Below are 20,612 nucleotides of genomic sequence, written 5' to 3' on the forward strand. Positions count from 1 at the left end.
TTATCGTGATATCTTGAGGCTATCTAGGCAAATTCTATTGATTTTGTCTTGATGATTCCAGCAGATCCTCCTTTTAATGGTCATGATTTCATACAGCTGCGAATTCCATCAACTGCTCGGAAGCTAAAATGTTGCTACAAATAATCAAACTTAAAAACAGACTTCCTCCGTGGTAGATCAAATAAAAAGACATTCTGCCCCTCATCGTGCGATGCTTTGCTATCACAGTAAGAGAGGCAGAAGAAGCAAGAGCACCTCATTCCAAGAGTGCCATTCTCGTTCGAGACAGATCAAATCCTTCTTTTTTTTAATTTTTTGATTGGTGCGAGAGATCAATCCTTTCATCAGCACCTCCCAAGGAAGACCCAGAAAAACTGCAATATTGGAGAAAAGTCACCACACTTTTGCAAATTTTAGAGGCTAAGGAGAACAAACAGTTAATACTATTATGATATCAAATCCTTGGTTCTGACACACAATGCTTTGCTCAAACATGCAATAGAGAAAACTTCTCCACAATAGCAGAAGCTCAAACAAGCTTCAATAATTGATGCAATTTGCACTAGTTTCTGCAGATTTGCATGTCATCGAAAGTATAGCGATTCAAAATCGCACCCAGGGGTGTGGCCTGGTCTATGAAGTGGGTTGAGAACCTGAGGTCTCAGGTTCAAATTCCAATGGAGACAAAAAACACTAGGTGATTTCTTCCCATCAAGTCCAAGTTTTGGTGAATAGAGTTACTTGATACTTGTTGGTGGAGGTATCAATTACTCCGTGAAATTAGCCGAGGAGGGCGCAAGTTGGCTCGGACACCACGGTTATCAAAAAAAAATAATGTCTTAAAATCGCAGAAATGGAAAATAGTGCTTGCATGCCATCGAAAGTATAGCCATTCAAAATCGCATCACTGCAACCAACTGTGGTTATATAGCGTCTTAAAATCGCGTCATTGCAACCAACTGTGGTTATACCTTTTCTTCATTCAATATGTGCATGTATGAAGAGTTGACACACTGGACTAGACCAATCTGCTAAATGAATCAATAGATTCCTATAATCCATATGCTACTACTCCACATTCATATAGTAAGTAGTTAATACTTCAATCAGCACATAATGAATCCATATGCATATCCATGGCAATACCTTAATAAGCACAGAATAATAGTGACTGTTGACTAGAATTAGGTGAATTAGAGGAAAGAGCTAGAAAAAGCCAAGAGCCAAGTTAGCCAATAAATGAAGAAATCTTATCAGAGCTAAGAAAAGCACAAAGCTTGCTGTTGAAAGAGGCTATCTCTTCGATCATTCATATCCATGTAAGCCTCTTTCGCACGGATCAGTATCTGATAGTGGCAAAGCAAATGTTTTGGGACTTAACAAACTAGGTCTAGTCGACACAACCAATAAAATTGATGTTTGAAAAAATCTATACATTCAACAAAAAGAAAGTAAATATCTCTTATACCTGCAGATTATTTCCTGCGAAAGACATTGTACTCACTAGCTATCAGTTCATGTGCTCTTGTGCTTTGCATGTCGAACATCTAACTGATCTACGTACTGCAGCGGGTGATCAGATTCATTCCTAATCCTTTTGATGTTAGGACTCAACAATCCTTTATGCCTAAACCCGTATAAGTTAAGCACTTGATTATCTGCAAAATTGAAAGCCCTCTCCATGCTTTTCAAGCACCTCTCAACAGGGTAATCTCCATAACTCCCACAAGGCTTGCATCCTACAAAATGAGTAACAAATGGCCATCTCTCATCGCCTAAACCGGGATGGTACTTCTCAATCATCTCTTCATACCTATCAACTAGCCCCGCCCAATATCCGTGTAGATAATACGAATTCTCAACAAACACCTTCTGCATCCATTTATCCTTCTGTGATACGAACAAGTATATTAGCGCAGACTGATCATCCGCTTCAAATGCTGGTCTATCCTTTAAATTAGCCGTCAAAATCTTCCCAGCTTCATCTCGAATAGGACCTTTAGGTCCCATCGGTGCCCAAGCATCCAACAAATCAAGAGACCACTGGCAATTCCTAAAGAGAAAACTACCGGTGTTCACTGCAATCCATGATTTCTGATCAAACAACAAATCCGGGTACCCGTGAATAACAAGATTATGACGATTATACTTGGATAAAGGGATCTCCAAAACCATATCAGTAAACAATGCATCACTGTCCATCCACCAAATCCATTCTACTTCAGGGTGAGATAACATTAGCCTACGAATCAATGGCAGTTTGGACCAATAACCAGCCATTTCCTTATCCAAATGAGCTAAATTATACAGAATTTCAATACCATGAATCCGACAATAATCAATCTTGTTCTTTATTGCCTTCAACAAATAATGATCTCCAATTGCATTATCACAAGGATTTGGAGGAGAACCAGTTACAAGTAAAATCCGAGGCTTACCATTAACCAAATTCGGAAATTCTGGATTCTTCTCGAGCCACATTTTCCGGTCTTTATCCCAATTAACAATCTTCGGACCTAAACTATAAGTCTCATTCAGGCTCATGAAAGTCTCGGGTTGATCAACCGGGTCGTCCGGGTCCTTATCGGATCGCATTTCGGCGAGGATCCGATTAGTTTCTTCTATGAGATTCTGAGTCTCAGCGTCGGCGTCGGAGGATGAGAGGTTGCCAATGCCGATGGTACCACGTAGGACGAGGATAGTGACGAAGCCGCAGAGGATGGTGATTTTGACGTTGTTGAATGTACGTTGGATCTGACGGCCGCGTGGTAAGGCGGAAGAATTGGTGGCGGAGCGGCTGCAGACGCCGCCGTTGGCGGTGGTGGTTGTTACAGGGAGTGCACCGGCGCGTTTCTGGGCTGTGAATGTGCTTTCTTGGCCCATGCTTCTAACGTGTGAAGTGTAATTTCTTCAGCTGAAAACAAGCACCGACGAGGGAGCTGTGTGTGAGCTGAGTAAACCAAATGCTCTCTGTCCGATTTAGACGCTTATTGTTTGGATAACATTATTCTAGTACTGTACTATTTTAATACCCTTCAAGAATTTTATATATTTAACTAATTGTTTGAAGTATAAACTTTTTTATTGTTGTTATAAGCTTCTTCATGAAGCTTATCCATATGGAACTACATCGTAAATATGTTTATCTATTTAGTACTCTATTGGAAATAAGCTTCCTGAAGAAGCTTATTACTCAGTTATGGATAAATATTACCTCCGGTAGAAGATTATCCATACCGGGTATAATAAGTTTATCCTTTCAGTACCCAGTTATGGATAAATATTATCCTCGATAGAAGATTATCCATATCGGGTATAATAAGCTTATCCTTTCAGTACCCAGTTATAGATAAACATTACCCCCGGTAGAAGATTATCCATACCGGGTATAATAAGCTTATCTTTTCAGTACTCCATTATGGATAAACATTGCTCTCAGTAGAAGATTATTCATATCTGGTATAGTAGCAGCTTCCTTTCTTCTATAAATAGAAGAGATTTCAGTTCATTATGTACATCAGTTTGAATTCGAATAATATATCAGTTTCTCTCTATAGTTGTCTTTACTTTACAGTCTTTATTTTATAACACGTTATCAGCACGAGACTCTGACATCTCGAGCAAATACTTTGAAAGTATTAGAGGTAAGAACTTTCTTTTCCTAAATAATGTCAAATCTTTCTAAACTTGAATTTGTAGCCCTGGATATATCGGGCAAAAGCTACATGTCTTGGGTGCTTGATGCTGAAATTCATCTTGATGCGATGGGTCTGGCAGACACCATCAAGGATAAAAATCAGGCATCAAACCAAGACTGTGCCAAAGCAATGATATTCCTAGGCCATCACCTTGATGAGGGCCTGAAAATGGAATATCTCACTATTAAAGATCCAGTCATACTGTGGAATAATTTGAAAGATAGATATGACCACCTGAAGATGGTCGTTCTTCCACAGGCACGTTATGATTGGACTCATCTAAGGCTACAAGATTTTAAATCTATCAGTGAGTATAATTCTGCTATGTTCAGAATTATTTCCCAATTGAAATTATGTGGTGATAATATTACTGATCATGATATGTTGGAGAAAACTTTCACCACTTTTCATGCCTCGAATATGCTCCTGCAGCAGCAATATCGAGAGATGGGATTTAAAAAGTATTCTGAACTTATCTCACATCTTCTTATAGCAGAGCAACATAATGGGCTATTAATGAAAAATCATGAAAGCCGACCTATTGGTTCTTGTCCATTCCCTGAAGTGAATGAGACGAACTTCCACCAAGCTAAACGTGGAAGAGGTCGTGGCCCCAGTCGTGGTCATGGCCGTGGTCGGGGAAGAAACCCCAATCATGGTAATAATAATGCACCAAAGAAGCCTCCTCACCACCAGCAGTGGAAAAGGAAGGAACAAAAGCATGAAGCGGTGCAAGCGCCAAATGCAGAAAATGCATGCTATAGATGTGGAGGAAAAGGGCACTGGTCACGTACTTGTCGTACGCCAAAGCACCTGGTTGAGCTTTATCAAGCCTCCCTGAAGAAGACAGAGAAAAATGCTGAAGCAAATTTTATTTCTGAAGATAATTTAGACTTCATGCATTTGGATGTAGCTGATTACTTTGCACTCCCAGAAGGAGAAACAAGTCATGTAATCGGTAGTGAATCTGTAGAAATGTAAATATTTTAATTTTTGTTGTTTGTAATAGATAGTATGGTTATGTAATTGTTGTACATAAATAAAAGTTATGCTTTGATAATGATGTTTACTATAATATATTTTATTTATGTTATTTTGAAGAATATGGATAACCCTCAAATTATGTTTGGATCAAAGACAAATCATGAAGATATTTGTGTTATTGATAGTGGAACAACTCATGCCATATTCAACGATCAGAAATACTTTTCTTATTTGCATAAGGAAAAAGCAAATGTTTCAACAATTTCTGGTAATATAAGTTTGATTGAAGGCTCCGGAAGAGCCATAATATTTCTGTCTAAGGGAACAAAACTTATTATAGACAATGCATTGTTCTCCTCCAAGTCCCGAAGAAACTTGTTGAGTTTTATAGATATCCGCCGAAATGGGTATCATGTTGAGACAATAGATGAAATGAACAGGGAATATCTTTGTATTACAAAGAATATTTCTGGCCAGAAATGCATTGTAGAAAAGTTACCAACTTTATCTTCTGGCTTATACTATTCAAAAATTAGTACAATTGAAGCACACTCTATCGTAAACCAGAAGTTTACGGATTCAAATACTTTTGTGCTTTGGCATGGCCGTTTGGGCCATCCCGGATCAATAATGATGAGACGAATTACTGAAAATTCGAGTGGGCATCCATTAAAGAACCTGAAGATTCTTACAAATGACGAATTTTCTTGTGATGCTTGTTATCAAGGAAAAATGATCACTAGACCATCACCAATGAAGGTTGGTATTGAATCCCCTGCCTTTTTAGAGCGTATACATGGGGATATATGTGGACCTATTCACCCACCAAGTGGGTTGTTTAGATATTTTATGGTCCTAATAGATGCATCTTCAAGATGGTCTCATGTGTGCCTACTATCATCTCGCAACCTGGCGTTTGCAAAGCTATTAGCCCAAATAATTCGATTAAGGGCACAATTCCCAGATTATCCTATAAAGGCCATTCGCCTTGATAATGCTGGAGAATTCTCATCTCAAGTTTTTGATGATTATTGTCTATCAGTTGGGATAAAAGTTGAACATCTTGTAGCTTATGTTCATACTCAAAATGGCCTTGCAGAGTCATTTATTAAACGCCTGCAATTGATAGCAAGACCACTACTTATGAAAACAAAATTGTCCACTACTGTTTGGGGCCATGCTATCTTGCATGCAGCATCACTTATCCGTCTCAGACCGACACATTATAATAAATATTATCCGTCATAATTAGTTTTTGGTCATGAACCAAATATTGCCCATCAACGAATTTTCGGATGTGCTGTATATGTGCCAGTAGCACCACCACAACGTAGTAAGATGGGACCACAGAGAAGGATAGGAATATATGTTGGGTTTGAATCACCCTCTATTATTCGCTATCTTGAACCATTGACAGGAGATTTATTTACTGCTCGATTTGCAGATTGTCGGTTTGATGAAACAAATTTCCCACAATTAGGGGGAGAGAAAAAGGAAATCAAAAGAGAAATTGTGTGAAAAGTTTCATCATTATCTCACTTTGATCCCCGTACCCCTATATGTAATCAGGAGGTCCAGAAGATCATCCAGTTACAGAATATAGCAAATCAAATGACAGACGCATTTACTGATTTGAAAAGGATAACTAAGTCACATATCCCAGCAGAGAATGTGCCTATCCGAATTGATGTCCCAGTAGGACCATCTACTAGCATGAGAGCTAGTGAACCTAAAGCACGCCTGAAGCGTGGTAGGCCTTTGGGTTCTAAGGATCGAAATCCTCGAAAAAGAAAATCGACAAATGATCAAAACGATACTATGAAGGGATCCCCTGAAGAGACCCAAAATCTGATTAGTTCTGAGATTCCTGAAGAAATCAATGAACCTGAAGCTCATGTGAGTGAGGAACTTTTAATAAGTTCGAACGGTGATGGGATTAATTTAAATCGATTTGAAATAGTGGTGGATAATATTTTTGCATATAATGTTGCACTTAATATTATGCAAGATAGTGAGGATCTTGAACCTCGATCTGTCGAAGAATGTCGACAAAGATCTGATTGGCCAAAATGGCAAGAGGCAATTCAATCGGAATTGAAGTCACTTGCTAAAAGAGAGGTCTTTGGACCAGTAGTCCAAACACCTGCTGGTATAAAACCAGTTGGTCATAAATGGGTTTTTGTGCGAAAAAAGAATGATAAAAATGAAGTTGAAAGATACAAAGCTCGCCTTGTTGCACAAGGATTCTCACAACGACCTGGAGTCGATTTTGATGAAACATATTCACCTGTTATGGATGCCATAACATTTCGATATCTCATCAGTTTAGCACTACATGAAAAGCTTGAAATACATCTAATGGATGTAGTTACAGCTTATCTGTACGGTTCACTTGATAATGAAATTTATATGAAAATCCCTGAAGGATTTAAAATGCCTGAAGCAAAATCTCAGGAAATGTATTCAATCAGATTACAAAGATCTTTGTACGGTTTAAAGCAATCTGGGCGCATGTGGTATAATCGCCTTAGTGAATATTTGCTGAAAGAAGGTTACATAAATGATGTTATTTGTCCATGTATTTTTATAAAGAAAATGACATCAGAATTTGTTATACTTGCTGTTTATGTTGATGACATAAATCTTGTTGGAACTCCAGAAGAGCTCCAAAAGGCAATTGAATATCTTAAGAAAGAATTTGAGATGAAAGATCTTGGAAAGACAAAACTTTGTCTTGGTCTGCAAATTGAACATTTAGCAGACGGGATCTTTATCCATCAATCTGCCTATACAGAAAGGGTCTTAAAACGCTTTTACATGGACAAAGCGCACCCATTGAGTACACCAATGGTTGTTCGATCACTTGAAGTGAATAAGGATTTGTTCCGACCTCCAGAAGAGGACGAGGAACTCCTTGGTCTCGAAGTACCCTATCTCAGTGCAATTGGTGCACTAATGTATCTTGCAAATGCTACAAGGCCTGACATAGCATTTTCTGTTAATTTACTAGCAAGATATAGTTCTTCTCCTACACGGAGACATTGGAACGGGATTAAGCATTTATTGCGATATTTAAAGGGAACTCTTGATATGGGTTTGTTTTATGCTAACAAAGATAGTGCAGATCTTGTCGGTTATGCAGATGCATGTTATTTATCTGATCCCCATAAAGCTCGATCTCAAACCGGCTACGTATTTACATATGGAGGTACTGTCATATCATGGCGCTCCACAAAGCAATCTATTGTTGCTACTTCTTCAAATCACGCTGAGATAATAGCTATTCATGAAGCAAGTAGGGAATGCGTATGGTTGAGATCAATAATTCATTTTATTCGAGAAAAATGTGGTTTGGAATGTGAGAAAAGACCCACAATTTTATACGAAGACAATGCTGCATGCATAGCCCAATTGAAGGGAGGATTTATAAAAGGAGATAGAACGAAGCACATTTCACCAAAATTATTCTACACACACGATCTTCAGAAAAGTGGTGACATTGATGTGCAACAAATCCGTTCAAGTGATAATCCAACAGATTTATTCACTAAATCTTTGCCAACTTCAACTTTTGAGAAGATGGTATACAAGATTGGAATGCGGAGACTCAAATATTTGAAACAAGGTTTTCATCAGGGGAGTAAAATACGCGATGCACTCTTTTTCCCTTACTAAGGTTTTTTCCATGGGGTTTTCCTTATAAGGTTTTTAATGAGGCACCTAGCAATGCGTCTTACTAAATATGTGTACTTTTTTTCCTTCACTGGGATTTTTCCCACGTGGTTTTTCCTAGTAATGTTTTAATTAGGCACATTATCTTTTAATGAACATCCAAGGGGGATTGTTATAAATATATTATATTATGGATGTTCATTTAGTACTCCGTTGTAAATAAGCTTCCTGAAAAAGCTTATCCATATGGAACTCCATCGTAAATATGTTTATCTATTTAGTACTCTATTGGAAATAAGCTTCCTGAAGAAGCTTATCACTTGAGTACCCAGTTATGGATAAACATTACCCCCGATAGAAGATTATCCATACCGGGTATAATAAGCTTATCCTTTCAGTTCCCAGTTATGGATAAACATTATCCCCGATAGAAGATTATCGATACAGGGTATAATAAGCTTATCCTTTCAGTACCCAGTTATGGATAAACATTACCCTGATAGAAGATTATCCATACCGGGTATAATAAACTTATCTTTTCAGTACTCCATTATGGATAAACATTGCTCTCAGTAGAAGATTATCCATATCTGGTATAGTAGCAGCTTACACAACAGCTTCCTTTCTTCTATAAATAGAAGAGATTTCAGTTCATTATATACATCAGTTTGAATTCGAATAATATATCAGTTTCTCTCTATAGTTGTCTTTATTTTATAACAATTGTAATATTATGCACTATAACTAATCATTTTTTCCATTATGCGGTCAATGGACAGAGACGGCAAACTTCGATTTGTCTGGTCTCTCTTGTTTGAATGTACAAACTTTTTCAGGTACTTCATTTGATTTTTTTACAAGAACTGTTAATTGATGAGGTGATTCATTTAAAAAAAGGATAAAGGTAAGACCAAATTACGAAACGGTGTTCATATGAAAAGAATGTATGATCACACTTTGAATCCAGTATTGTGATGTCGTTACAAGGGACGTTGGAGTTGCTTCTTTGGAATCCTCGAGTTTGGGCATGCTCACGGCTTGAGCCTAGACTCACAACTCATCCCCAAGAGAGGAAGTTGGCAAGTATCACTACAACAAATTTGGCCTAAGGCCACATTAATTGTTTACCACGCTTGAAACACGATAAGTGTTGTCTTTGAAAAGAACTTTTGGCTACGATTTATTAGGTGACGGTTATAAAGCGCTCCTAGTATTACTATAGACTACACTTTTTAAGTATTGCCAAATCATAAAATTATTGGCAATATTTATTCATATGTGACGCAACGCTTTCTGAGCGTGCTTGTTATTTTTTGTAAAGGCAACTCCACACGAGCATGCTCTTAAAAAAATTCTAAAAGTCCCCGCTACAATTTCCCCCCAAAATTTTGCTGGAAACCTATGCCGTAAAATATTTCCCTAAAATCAATCTTTCTGGTTTTACCCACACTAGAAGAAAATCTCCTCGTTCTTCTTCCCTAAAATTCCATAAGCAAAGTTGAGGGCACTTCTTATATCTTTTAGCAAATTGAGTAAAGCAGAGTAGAGTGGGTTGAAATATTTCCATTGGATTATGTGAAAATCAAATTCAAATGGAGATTTCATTATTTAGGGCTTGCAGTCGCTTCAAAAATCTTGGATAAGATGACTGTCAATTTTAAGGTTAAGCTCTATTAGTTTGTGATGGAAGTTTATTATTCTTGATAGGAGAATACTTTTTATTTTCTATTGTCCTACTGTTTCCTCCATTTCCCCCATCTCCCTCTGTGCTTATCAAAAGTTCATCTTTGTTCTTGCCCGCTTAGTCGATTGGCTGCCTCTCCAATTTTTTTTGCTGTGAATTTCATTAGTGGTGGTTTCAATTTCTGTTTTCTTGAATTCTACAGGTATTATACTGCATTTTTTATACTTTTGACTTTTTCATCAAAAGTAGCTTTAATTATGCCTTGTTCGATTCTTGTTTGCACTTTTCCTATTTGTCTAATTTCTTGTTTTTGAGGTTTAATTACAAGTTACTAAAGCTACCTGCTATTAATCAGTCTACCTTCCTTTCCTTCTTTCTTCTTTATGATCAAATTTTACTTGAATATTGTACGTATGCTTCAAAAGAAGATAAATTCTATAGAGGAACTCGTATGGACATGGGATAGTTGAATGATGCATCATCTAGTTTTTTTTATTAAAATTACAATAAATTCATGTATTGTATTGGTGGTGATCACTGATCACAATAACTTTATTTATGGGATGATAATTATTACTTTTCTAATCCTTTGTTTTGCTTAAGGTATGGAGTCAGAAAGTCATCTCAAAGTCTCCAGTTTTAGATGATCACTTTTTGTTTCTTTAACAATCCTTAATATGTTAGATTGTAACTTATCATAATGACGTGTGTATGAATTGTACAATACCTATGATACATACACCTGCTTTTGAGTTTAAATTTTCAGTCATTCTATAATATTTGACACTAACTTTTTAGCATTTGGTTTTTTGGACCTAGTTGCTTCTAGAAAAGTTGCCAAATATAAGCCATCTAGTTAAGAATGAAAAAAAAAAGTGTAAGAGTTTGATGTAAAATAACTTGTTAATATGTAGTGTCCAGTTAGTGGAGTTGTTGTAACAACCCAGCCGGTCGTTTTAAGAATTTATGCCTCGATCTCCTATTAACTGTTTTCCCCGTGTTTATTTCTGCTATTTTGATTTGCCGGGATGTTCGGTTTTGAGTTTTGGAGAATTTTGGGATACTTAGTCCCTAAATGAGAGCTTAAGTTTTGAAAATTTGACCGTAGTCGGAACAGTGTGAAGATGGCCTCAGAACAGAATTCTGATGGTTCCGCTAGCTCCATTGGGTGATTTCGGGCTTAGGGGCATGTTCGGATTGTGTTTTGGAGGTCCGTAGCTAATTTAGGCTTGAAATGCCGAAAGTTAAATTTTTGAAGTTTCCGGTTCGATAGTGAGATTTTGATCCGAGGGTCGGAATGGAATTTCGGAAGTTGGAGTAGCTCTGTAGTGTTGAATGTGAAGTGCGTGCAAACTTTCAGATCATTCGGACGAGGTTTGATAGGATTTTTGATCGAAAGCATATTTTGAGAGTTTTGAAGTTCTTAGGTTGATTTGATGTTGTTTGAGGTGTTTGGAAGATTGGTACAAGTTTAGATAGTGATATATGACTTGTTTGTGCTTTTGGTTGAGGTTCTGGGGACCTCGGGACGATTTCGGATGGTTAACAGGAAGTTGAAAAGTTGGAGTTTGCAGCTGAAGTCTTTGGGATGCTGTCATAACCGCATCTGTGGTTGAGAGGCCGCAGGTGCGACTCCCACAGATGCGGAGTCAAGCCGCAGAAGCGGTCAGATGAGGAAGGGCCAGGAACCGCAGAAGCGGAAGATGTACCGCACATGCGTGACCGCAGATGCGGATTCTGGGTCGCAGGTGCGTTGAAGAGCTTTTAAGTGAGAACCGCAGAAGCGGTATCGCAGATGCGATGGGTGGACCACAGATGCGGGATTGCTAGGCAGAACATATAAATACTTGTCTTCGCGAATTTGAGTTATTTTCACCTCTTTTCAAACAAGAAGAAGTCTTGGGGAGCATTTTCAAGAGACATTTTCAGAGAAATTCATTGGGGTAAGGTCTTTGGTCCCTAAACTCGTTATTGAGGTGATTTTTATCATTATAAGCATGAAAATTTAAGGAAAATCAGTTGTAATTTGGGGGTTAGGGCTTGATTAGGTAGAGATATTTGAGTGATGATTTGAGGGATCATTTGAGGGATGATTTTGGTATTTTTGGTATGACTGAACTCGTGAGAATGTGAGGATTCTGGAAATGTAAATTTTACCTGATTCCGACATGTGGGCCCGAGGGACATTTTGGTCATTTTACCTAATTTTGCGTATTAACTTAGAATTATTTGTAGAATCGGTTACTTGAAGTGTTATTTATATTATGCAATTGAATTGAATAGATTTGGGGTATTTAGAGTCGAGTACTCGTGGCAAGAACGTGGTTTCGGGTTGACTTTGAGTCGGTTCGAGGTAAGTGGCTTGCCTAACCTTGTGTGGGGGACCTTCCCCTTAGGATTTGGTATTATTGATAATTGAAATGCCTTGTACGTGAGGTGACGAGTGCGTACTTGTGCTAATTATTGAAAATTCGATTTTCATTAAGTAATTACTAGTATGTCTCCTTTTCCTGTCAATATTACTTGCAACTTAAGCCTGTTGTTAGCTTAGGAAAGCCTGCCTAATTGACTTAATTGTCTTACCTGTTCAAATTGTTTTATTTGGATTACGTGCAACATGCTATGTTAGGGATACATGTCTTACCTGGGTATGGAACTTGAATTGAACTGTGTACTCTTCTTGTTGTTGCTGTGTGTTTACTTTGGGACTACGGGACGGTATCCCGGGAGATCCCCCTGTATGTTTACTTTGGGACTACAGAATGGTATTCCGGGAGATCCCCCTGTACATTTACATTGGAACTACGGGACTACACCTGGTAGATTCCCCCTATACTGAGTATTTACATTTGGGACTACGGATCGGTATTCCGGGAGATCCCCTTGCATTATGAGATGGACTACGGGACGGTATCCGGGGAGATCCACCAGATATTTACATTGGAACTACAAGACGGTATCCTGGGAGATCCCCGGTTGTTATTTTTGTGTTGAGCCGTATTTCTTTCTATGCTTACTTTGCCTCTGTAGTAGTTGTTGATGTCCTTATATCCTGTGTTACCTTTATTGTTGTACTTATTTATACTGCTTATTCTACATTGTTGAACCTTATGTTTTATTTAACCTCAGTAGGGCCCTGACCTTTCTCGTCACTACCCGATCGAGGTTAGGCTTGACACTTACTGAGTACCGCTAAGGTGTACTCATGCCCTTTCTGTGCATGTTTTTCATGTGCAGATCCAGGTGCTTCTACTCAGACTTATCACGCTTGAGACGAGACGCTTGTAGAGACTCTGAGGTATATCTGCCGCGTCCGCAGACCGAAGAGTCATTTTCTACTCTCCCTTTTTGTATTTTGCCCTTCAGTACTTTCGTTTCCTTGTTAGATATTCTGGAGTTAGATGTTGTAGACATTCAGAGGCTTGTGATCATGAGATTCTAGGTTTTGGGAAATGTATTAGTTTTTGAGAGTTGATATTGTGTATGTCGAGCGACACTTTTGAACGCTGTTGTATTTCACTATTTCGATTTTAAATTATTTTCTTCTGCAAATTGGTTTATCTTTCACATTTTTAGGCTTACCTAGTCGTAGAGACTAGATGCCGTCATGGTGGTTCACGGAGGGCGAACCGGGGTCGTGACAAGTTGGTATCAGAGCTCTAGGTTCATAGGAGTCATGAATTATAAGCCAGTTTATTAGAGTCTCGCTGATCGGTGCGGAGACGTCTATACTTATCTACGATAGGCTATGTTACTGTTAGGAAAATTCCACTTCATTTGATTTTCTTGTCTTGTGAGATTTTTGACATCACAATTCTAAACTTTTGTCTTCTATTCTCTCACAGATGGTGAGGACACACACTACCCGAGATAATCAAGCACCCGCGCCCCCTACTGCAGCCGTCAGAGGCCGGGGTCGGGGTAGAGGCCGAGGACGCGCACGTGGTGCAGCTAGAGCACCCGCGCGAACTGCCGCTGAGGTACCACTAACAGTTCCAGCCGGAGTCCACATACCTGATACGCCTATTACTACTACTACTCCAGCTCTTCAGGAGACTTTTGCGCAGTTCATGAGCATGTATACCACTTTGGCTCAGGTAGGGTTGCTTCCCCTTATTGCAGCCACATCTTAGGCCGGGGGAGGAGCACAGACTCCCGTCGCCCGCACTCCTGAGAAGCGAGTGCATGTTGATCAAGTCCTAAAGATTTATTCTTGTACAACCTATAGTCCTAAGTCAACCCGAGGACAGGGCAGCGACTTCAGAGGATGAGCAGTAGAAACTTGAGAGGTTCAAGAAGTATGATCCTCCGGTATTCAGTGGGTTAGCATCAGATGATGCCTTGGGATTTCTGGAGGAGTGTCACCGCATTCTCCGCACTATAGGTATATCAGGATCGAGTGGGGTTTCTTTCACTGCATTCCAGCTTCGAGGGGCCGCCTATGAGTGGCGGTGCACCTATGAGTTAGACAGTCCGGACGAGGCTGCTTCACTGACTTGGACTCGATTTTTAGATATGTTCCTGAGAGAGTTTGTTCCTCAGAGCCTCAGGGACGTATGGCGCGTAGAGTTTGAGCATTTGCGTTAGGTTGCTATGACTGTCTCAGAGTATGCTGTCTGTTATACTAGCTTGGCTAGACATGCACCAGCCTTGGTTTCTACTGTTTGCGAGAGGGTTCGCCGGTTTATTGATGGGCTTATTCTCAGCATCAGGTCTAGCTTGGCTCGTGAGTTGGAGATGAAATTTCTTATCAGCAGGTGGTGAGCATTGCTAGGAGGATTGAGGGCATGCATGCTAGGGAGAGAGAGGAGAGGGAGGCCAAGAGATCTCGAGAGTCGAACCTTTATTCTGGTGCCCGTGCCCCAGCAGCAAGTCGTCATAGTAGGGGTTATATGAGTCGCCCCGTTCATTCAGCTCTTCTAGTAGCCAGTGGTATTCCAGCTCCTCCTAGGCCCAGGAGCCTTATTATGCACCTCCAGTATCTAGTGCGCCTCCTGCGCGGGGTGCCTTCAGTGGTCAGTCCAGCAGACCTAACCTGAGCCAGTCACAGCCGCCACGTCCTCCCAGAGCTTGTTTTGAGTGTGGTGATACATGCCATATGGTGAGGGATTGCCCTAGACTTAGGAGGGGTGCACCTTCACAGACTTCTCAGCCACAACGTTCCCCGTAGAGTTCTCAAGCTATGGTTACAGCTCTAGTTGCTACCCTATCTGCTCAACCAGCTAGAGGTGGAGGCTGGTGAGGTAGAGGTTGCCCTCGAGGGGGAGACCATGCCAGATACTATACCCTTCCTGCCCGTACCGAGGCTGTTGCCTCCGATTCTATCATCACAGGTATTATACTGGTTTGTCACAGAGATGCATCGGTTCTATTCGATCCAGGCTCCACTTACTCTTATGTGTCTTCTTATTTTGCTCCGTATTTGGGCGTATCTGGGGATTCATTGAGTTCCTCTGTTTATGTTTCTATTCCTATGGGAGATTCTCTTGTTGTGGACTGCGTTTATCGATCGTGTTTGGTTGCTCTTAGTGGTTTTGAGACTAGAGTCGATTTATTATTACTCGGCATGGTAAATTTTGGTATTATCTTGGGCATGGACTGGTTGTCTCCCCATTATGCTATTCTTGACTATCACGCCAAAATCGTGACGCTAGTTATGCCAGGTGTACCGCGTGTTGAGTGGAGGGGTTCTTTAGATCACACTCCCAGTAGAGTTATTTCTTTCCTTAAGGCTCAGCGTATGGTTGAGAAGGGGTGTGACGCGTATCTAGCTTATGTGATAGATGTCAGTATTGATACCCTTTCAGTTGATTCAGTCCCAGTAGTACGGAATTTTCCTGATGTATTTCCAGCTGATCTTCCAGGCGTGGCGCCCGATAGAGATATTGATTTTGGCATTGATATGTTGCCGAGCACTTAGTCCATTTCTATTCCTCTATATAGTATGACTCCTCCTGAGTTGAAGGAGTTGAAGGATCAATTACAGGAATTTCTTGACAAGGGTTTTATTAGGCCCATTGTATCACCTTGGGGTTCTCCTGTCTTGTTTGTGAAGAAAAAGGATGGTTCTATGCGTATATGCATTGATTATCGCTAGTTGAACAAAGTTACAGTGAAGAACCGTTATCCTTTGCCTCGTATTAATGATCTTTTTGACCAGCTTCAGGGCGCACGAGTGTTTTCTAAGATTGATTTGCGCTCAGGTTACCATCAGTTAAAGATTCGGGAGCCAGATATCCCGAAGACTGCTTTCAGGACTCGGTATGGTCATTATGAGTTCCTTGTTATGTCATTTGGGCTGACCAATGCCCCAGCAGCCTTTATGCATTTGATGCACACTGTGTTCCAAGCGTATCTTGACTCGTTCGTCATTGTCTTTATTGATGATATTTTGGTGTATTCCCGGAGTCGGGAAGATCATGAGCAGCACCTGAGGACAGTGCTTCAGACTCTGAGGAAAAAGAAGTTATATGTTAAGTTCTCGAAATGTGAGTTTTGGTTGGATTTCATGGCATTCATAGGCCACGTGGTATTGAGTGAGGGTATTCAGGTGGATTCGAAGAAAGTGGAGGCAGTGCAGAGTTGGCCCAGACCATCCTCAGCTACAGAGATCCACAGTTTCCTTGGATTGGCGGGTTACTACTGCCATTTTGTTGAGGGGTTTTCATCGATTGCATCCCCTATGACCAAGCTGACCCAGAAGGGTGCTCCGTTCCAGTGGACGAAAGAGTGTGAGGCGAGCTTTCAGAAGCTCAAGACAGCTTTGACTACAACCCAGTTTTGATATTACCTTCAAGTTCGGGGTCTTATATGGTCTATTGTGATGCCTCGAGGATTGGTCTTGGAGTGGTGTTGATGCAAGGCAGTAGGGTGATTGCCTACGCGTCCCGATAGTTAAAGGTACATGAGAAGAATTACCTTGTCCACGATCTAGAGTTAGCTGCCATTGTTCACGCCCTGAAGATCTGGAGCCATTATTTGTACGGTGTTCCTTGTGAGATTTATACTGATCATCGGAGCTTGCAGCACCTGTTCAAGCAAAAAGGATCTAAATTTGCATCAGAGGAGGTGATTAGAGTTGTTGAAGGACTATGATATCACCATTTTGTATCACCCGGACAAGGCCAATGTGGTGGCCGATGCCTTGAGTCGCCGGACAAAGAGTTTGGGGAGTTTGGCTTATTTACCAGCATCGGAGAGGCCTATGGCGGTGGATGTTCAGGCCTTAGCCAGTCAGTTTGTGAGATTGGATCTTTCGGATCCCAGTTGGGTTCTAGCTTGCGTGGTTTCTCGGTCTTCCTTATTTGATCGTATCAGGGAGCGCCAGTATGATGACCCTCATTTTCTTGTCCTCAAGGACAAGGTTCAGCATGGTGATGCCAGAGATGTGACTATTGGTTATGATGAGGTATTGAGATACAGGGTAGGATCTATGTACCCAATGTTGATGGGCTTCAGGAGTTGATTCTAGAGGAGGCCCATAGTTCACAGTATTCCATTCATCCAGGTGCCGCGAAGATGTATCAGGATTTGAGACAACACTATTGGTATAGGCGGATGAAGAAAGATATAGATAGATTTGTAGCTCGGTGCCTCAACTGTCAACAGGTGAAGTATGAGCGCCAGAGGCCAGGTGGATTGCTTCAGCAAATAGAGATCCCGAAGTGGAAGTGGGAGCGGATCACCATGGACTTTGTAGTTGGGCTCCCATGGACTTTGAGAAAGTTCAATACTATTTGGGTAATTGTGGATCGGCTGACCAAGTCCGCGCACTTCATTCCTGTGTGTATAACTTATTTTTCGGAGTGGTTGGCGGAGATTTACATTCGGGAGATTATTTGTCTGCATGGTATTCCAGTTTCTATCATTTTCGATAGGGGTACTCAGTTCACATTGCGGTTCTGGAGGGCCGTTCAGCATACTCGGGTGGAGTTGAGCACAACATTCTACCTTCAGATGGACGGACAGTTCGAGCGCACTATTCAGATTCTTGAGAATATGCTCCGTGCGTGTGTGATTGATTTTGGAGGATCTTGGGATCAGTTCCTGCCACTGACAGAGTTTGCTTACAACAACAACTATCAGTCTAGCATTCAGATGGAATTGTATTAGGCCTTGTATGGTAGGCGGTGTAGATCCCTGGTGGGTTGGTTTGAGCTGGGTGAGGCCAGATTATTGGGCACAGACTTGGTTCAGGATGCCTTGGATAAGGTTAAGGTGATTCAGGATAGACTCCGTATAGCCCAGTCCAGACAGAAGAGTTACGCGGACCGGAAGGTTCGTGATTTCTCCTATATGGTTGGAGAGCGGGTTCTGCTTCGGGGTTCGCCTATGAAGGGCGTTATGAGATTTGGGAAGAAAGGGAAGTTGAGTCTGAGGTTTATTGGCCCTTTTGAGATATTGAGGCGGGTTGGGGAGGTTCTTATGAGCTTGCCTTACCTCCCAGCTTGGCATGAGTTCATTCGATATTTCATGTTTCGATGCTCCGGAGGTATCACGGTGATTCGTCGCACGTGTTGGATTTCAGTCCAGTCCAGTTGGACAAGGATCTATCTTATGTTGAGGAGCTAGTGACAATATGTAGGCAGGTTAGAAAGCTGAGGTCAAAGAACATTGCATCAGTGAAGGTTCAGTGGCGGGGTGAGCCGGTCGAGGAAGCGACCGGGGAGACCGAGCAGGATACCGTTACCCTCATCTTTTCACTACTTCAGGTATGTTTCTATGCTCGTTCAAGGACGAACGAATGTTTAAGTGTGGGAGGATGTAACGACTTGGACGGTCGTTTTAAGAATTTACATCCCGATCCCCTATTAACTGCTTTCCCCGTATTTATTTCTGCTATTTTGATTTGTCGGGATGTTCAGTTTTGAGTTTCAGAGAGTTTTGGGACACTTAGTCCCTAAATGAGAGCTTAAATTTTAGGAATTTGACCGTAGTCGGAACAGTATAAAGACGGCCTCGGAACGGAATTCTAATGGTTTTGTTAGCTCCGTTGGGTGATTTCGCGGATTGTGTTTTGGAGGTCCGTAGCTAATTTAGGCTTGAAATGCCGAAAGTTAAATTTTTGAAGTTTCCGGTTCGATAAAAAGATTTTGATCCGAAGGTCAGAATGGAATTTCGGAAGTTGGAGTAGCTGCGTAGTGTTGAATGTGTAGTACATGCAAAATTTTAGGTCATTTGGACGAGGTTTGATAGGCTTTTTGATCGAAAAAGTATTTTGAGAGTTTTAAAGTTCTTAGGCTTGAATCCGATGCTAATTGGTTGATTCGATGTTGTTCGAGGTGTTTGGAAGATTGGCACAAGTTTGGATACTGGTATATGACTTGTTTGTGCTTTTGGTTAAGGTCACGGGGTCCTCGGGACGATTTAGGGTGGTTAACGGGAAGTTGAAAAGTTGGAGTTTGCAGCTGAAATCTTTGGGCTGCTGTCATAACCGCATCTGCGGTTTAGAGGCCACAGGTGTGACTCCCGCAGATGCAGAATCAAGCCGCAGAAGCGGCCAGATGAGGAAGGGCCAGGAACCGCAGAAGCGGAAGATGTACCGCACCTGCATGACCGCAGATGCAGATTCTGGGTCGTAGGTGCGGCGAAGAGCTTTTAAGTGAGAACCGCAGAAGCAGTTCGCCAACCGCAGATGCGATAAGTGGACTACAGATGCGGGATTTTTGGGCAGAACATATAAATACTTGCCTTCATGAATTTGAGTTGTTTTCACCTCTTTTCAAATGGGAAGAAGCTTTGGGGAGCATTTTGAAGAGAGATTTTCAGAGAAATTCATTGGGGTAAGCTCTTTGGTCCCTAAACTCGTTATTGAGGTGATTTTTATCATTATAAGTATGAAAATTTAAGGAAAATCAGTTGTAATTTGGGGGTTAGGGCTTAATTAGGTAGAGATATTTGAGTGATGATTTGAGGGACCATTTGAGGGATGATTTTGGTACTTTTGGTATGACTGAACTCCTGAGAGTGTGAGGATTCTGGAAATGTAAATTTTACCCGATTCCGAGACGTGGGCCTGAGGGGCGTTTTGGTCATTTTACCTAATTTTGCGTATTAGCTTAGAATTCTTTGTAGAATCAGTTACTTGAAGTGTTATTTACATTATGCAATTGAATTGAATAGATTTGGGCCATTTGGAGTCGAGTACTCGTGGCAAGAACGTGGTTTCGGGTTGACTTTGAGTCGGTTCGAGGTAAGTGGCTTGTCTAACCTTGTGTGAGGGACCTTCCCCTTAGGATTTGGTATTATTAATAATTGAAATGTCTTGTACGTGAGGTGACGAGTGCGTACTTGTTCTAATTATTGAAAATTCGGTTTTCATTAAGTAACTACTAGTATGTCTCTTTTTCCTATCTATATTACTTGCAACTTAAGCATGTTGTTAGCTTAGGAAAGCATTCTTAATTGACTTAATTACCTTACCTGTTCAAACTGCCTTATTTGGATTACGTGCAACATGCTAGGTTAGAGATACCTGTCTTACCTGGGTATGGAACTTGAATTGAACTATGTACTCTTCTTGTTGTTGCTGTGTGTTTACTTTGGGACTACGGGACGGTATCCCGGGAGATCCC

At 40.8% G+C, this 20,612-nt stretch overlaps 1 protein-coding gene and 1 long non-coding RNA gene across 2 annotated transcripts; one reads left to right on the forward strand and one right to left on the reverse strand.

Annotated features, from left to right (window-relative positions):
* Positions 1 to 210: 210 nt before the first annotated feature.
* LOC104216085 (probable xyloglucan 6-xylosyltransferase 5) lies at positions 211 to 2,987 on the reverse strand. The gene is made up of 2 exons (XM_009766045.2): positions 1,469 to 2,987; positions 211 to 374 (listed from the first exon to the last, which is right to left on the reverse strand). Exon 1 carries the CDS (start codon positions 2,881 to 2,883, stop codon positions 1,516 to 1,518), a length of 1,368 nt encoding a protein of 455 aa, XP_009764347.1. The 5' UTR covers positions 2,884 to 2,987; the 3' UTR covers positions 211 to 374; positions 1,469 to 1,515.
* Positions 2,988 to 9,694: 6,707 nt separating this feature from the next.
* LOC138880521 (uncharacterized) lies at positions 9,695 to 13,491 on the forward strand. The gene is made up of 2 exons (XR_011403246.1): positions 9,695 to 10,016; positions 13,276 to 13,491. It is a non-coding gene; the product is annotated as an uncharacterized lncRNA (long non-coding RNA).
* Positions 13,492 to 20,612: the final 7,121 nt, after the last annotated feature.

The sequence above is a fragment of the Nicotiana sylvestris genome, chromosome 10 (assembly GCF_000393655.2).
Source record: "Nicotiana sylvestris chromosome 10, ASM39365v2, whole genome shotgun sequence".
In the NCBI taxonomy this organism is placed as follows: domain Eukaryota; kingdom Viridiplantae; phylum Streptophyta; class Magnoliopsida; order Solanales; family Solanaceae; genus Nicotiana; species Nicotiana sylvestris.

Bases quoted from the DNA above. Each gene is read 5' to 3' on its own strand.
- LOC104216085 (XM_009766045.2), bottom strand. From the start codon at position 2,883: ATGGGCCAAGAAAGCACATTCACAGCCCAGAAACGCGCCGGTGCACTC.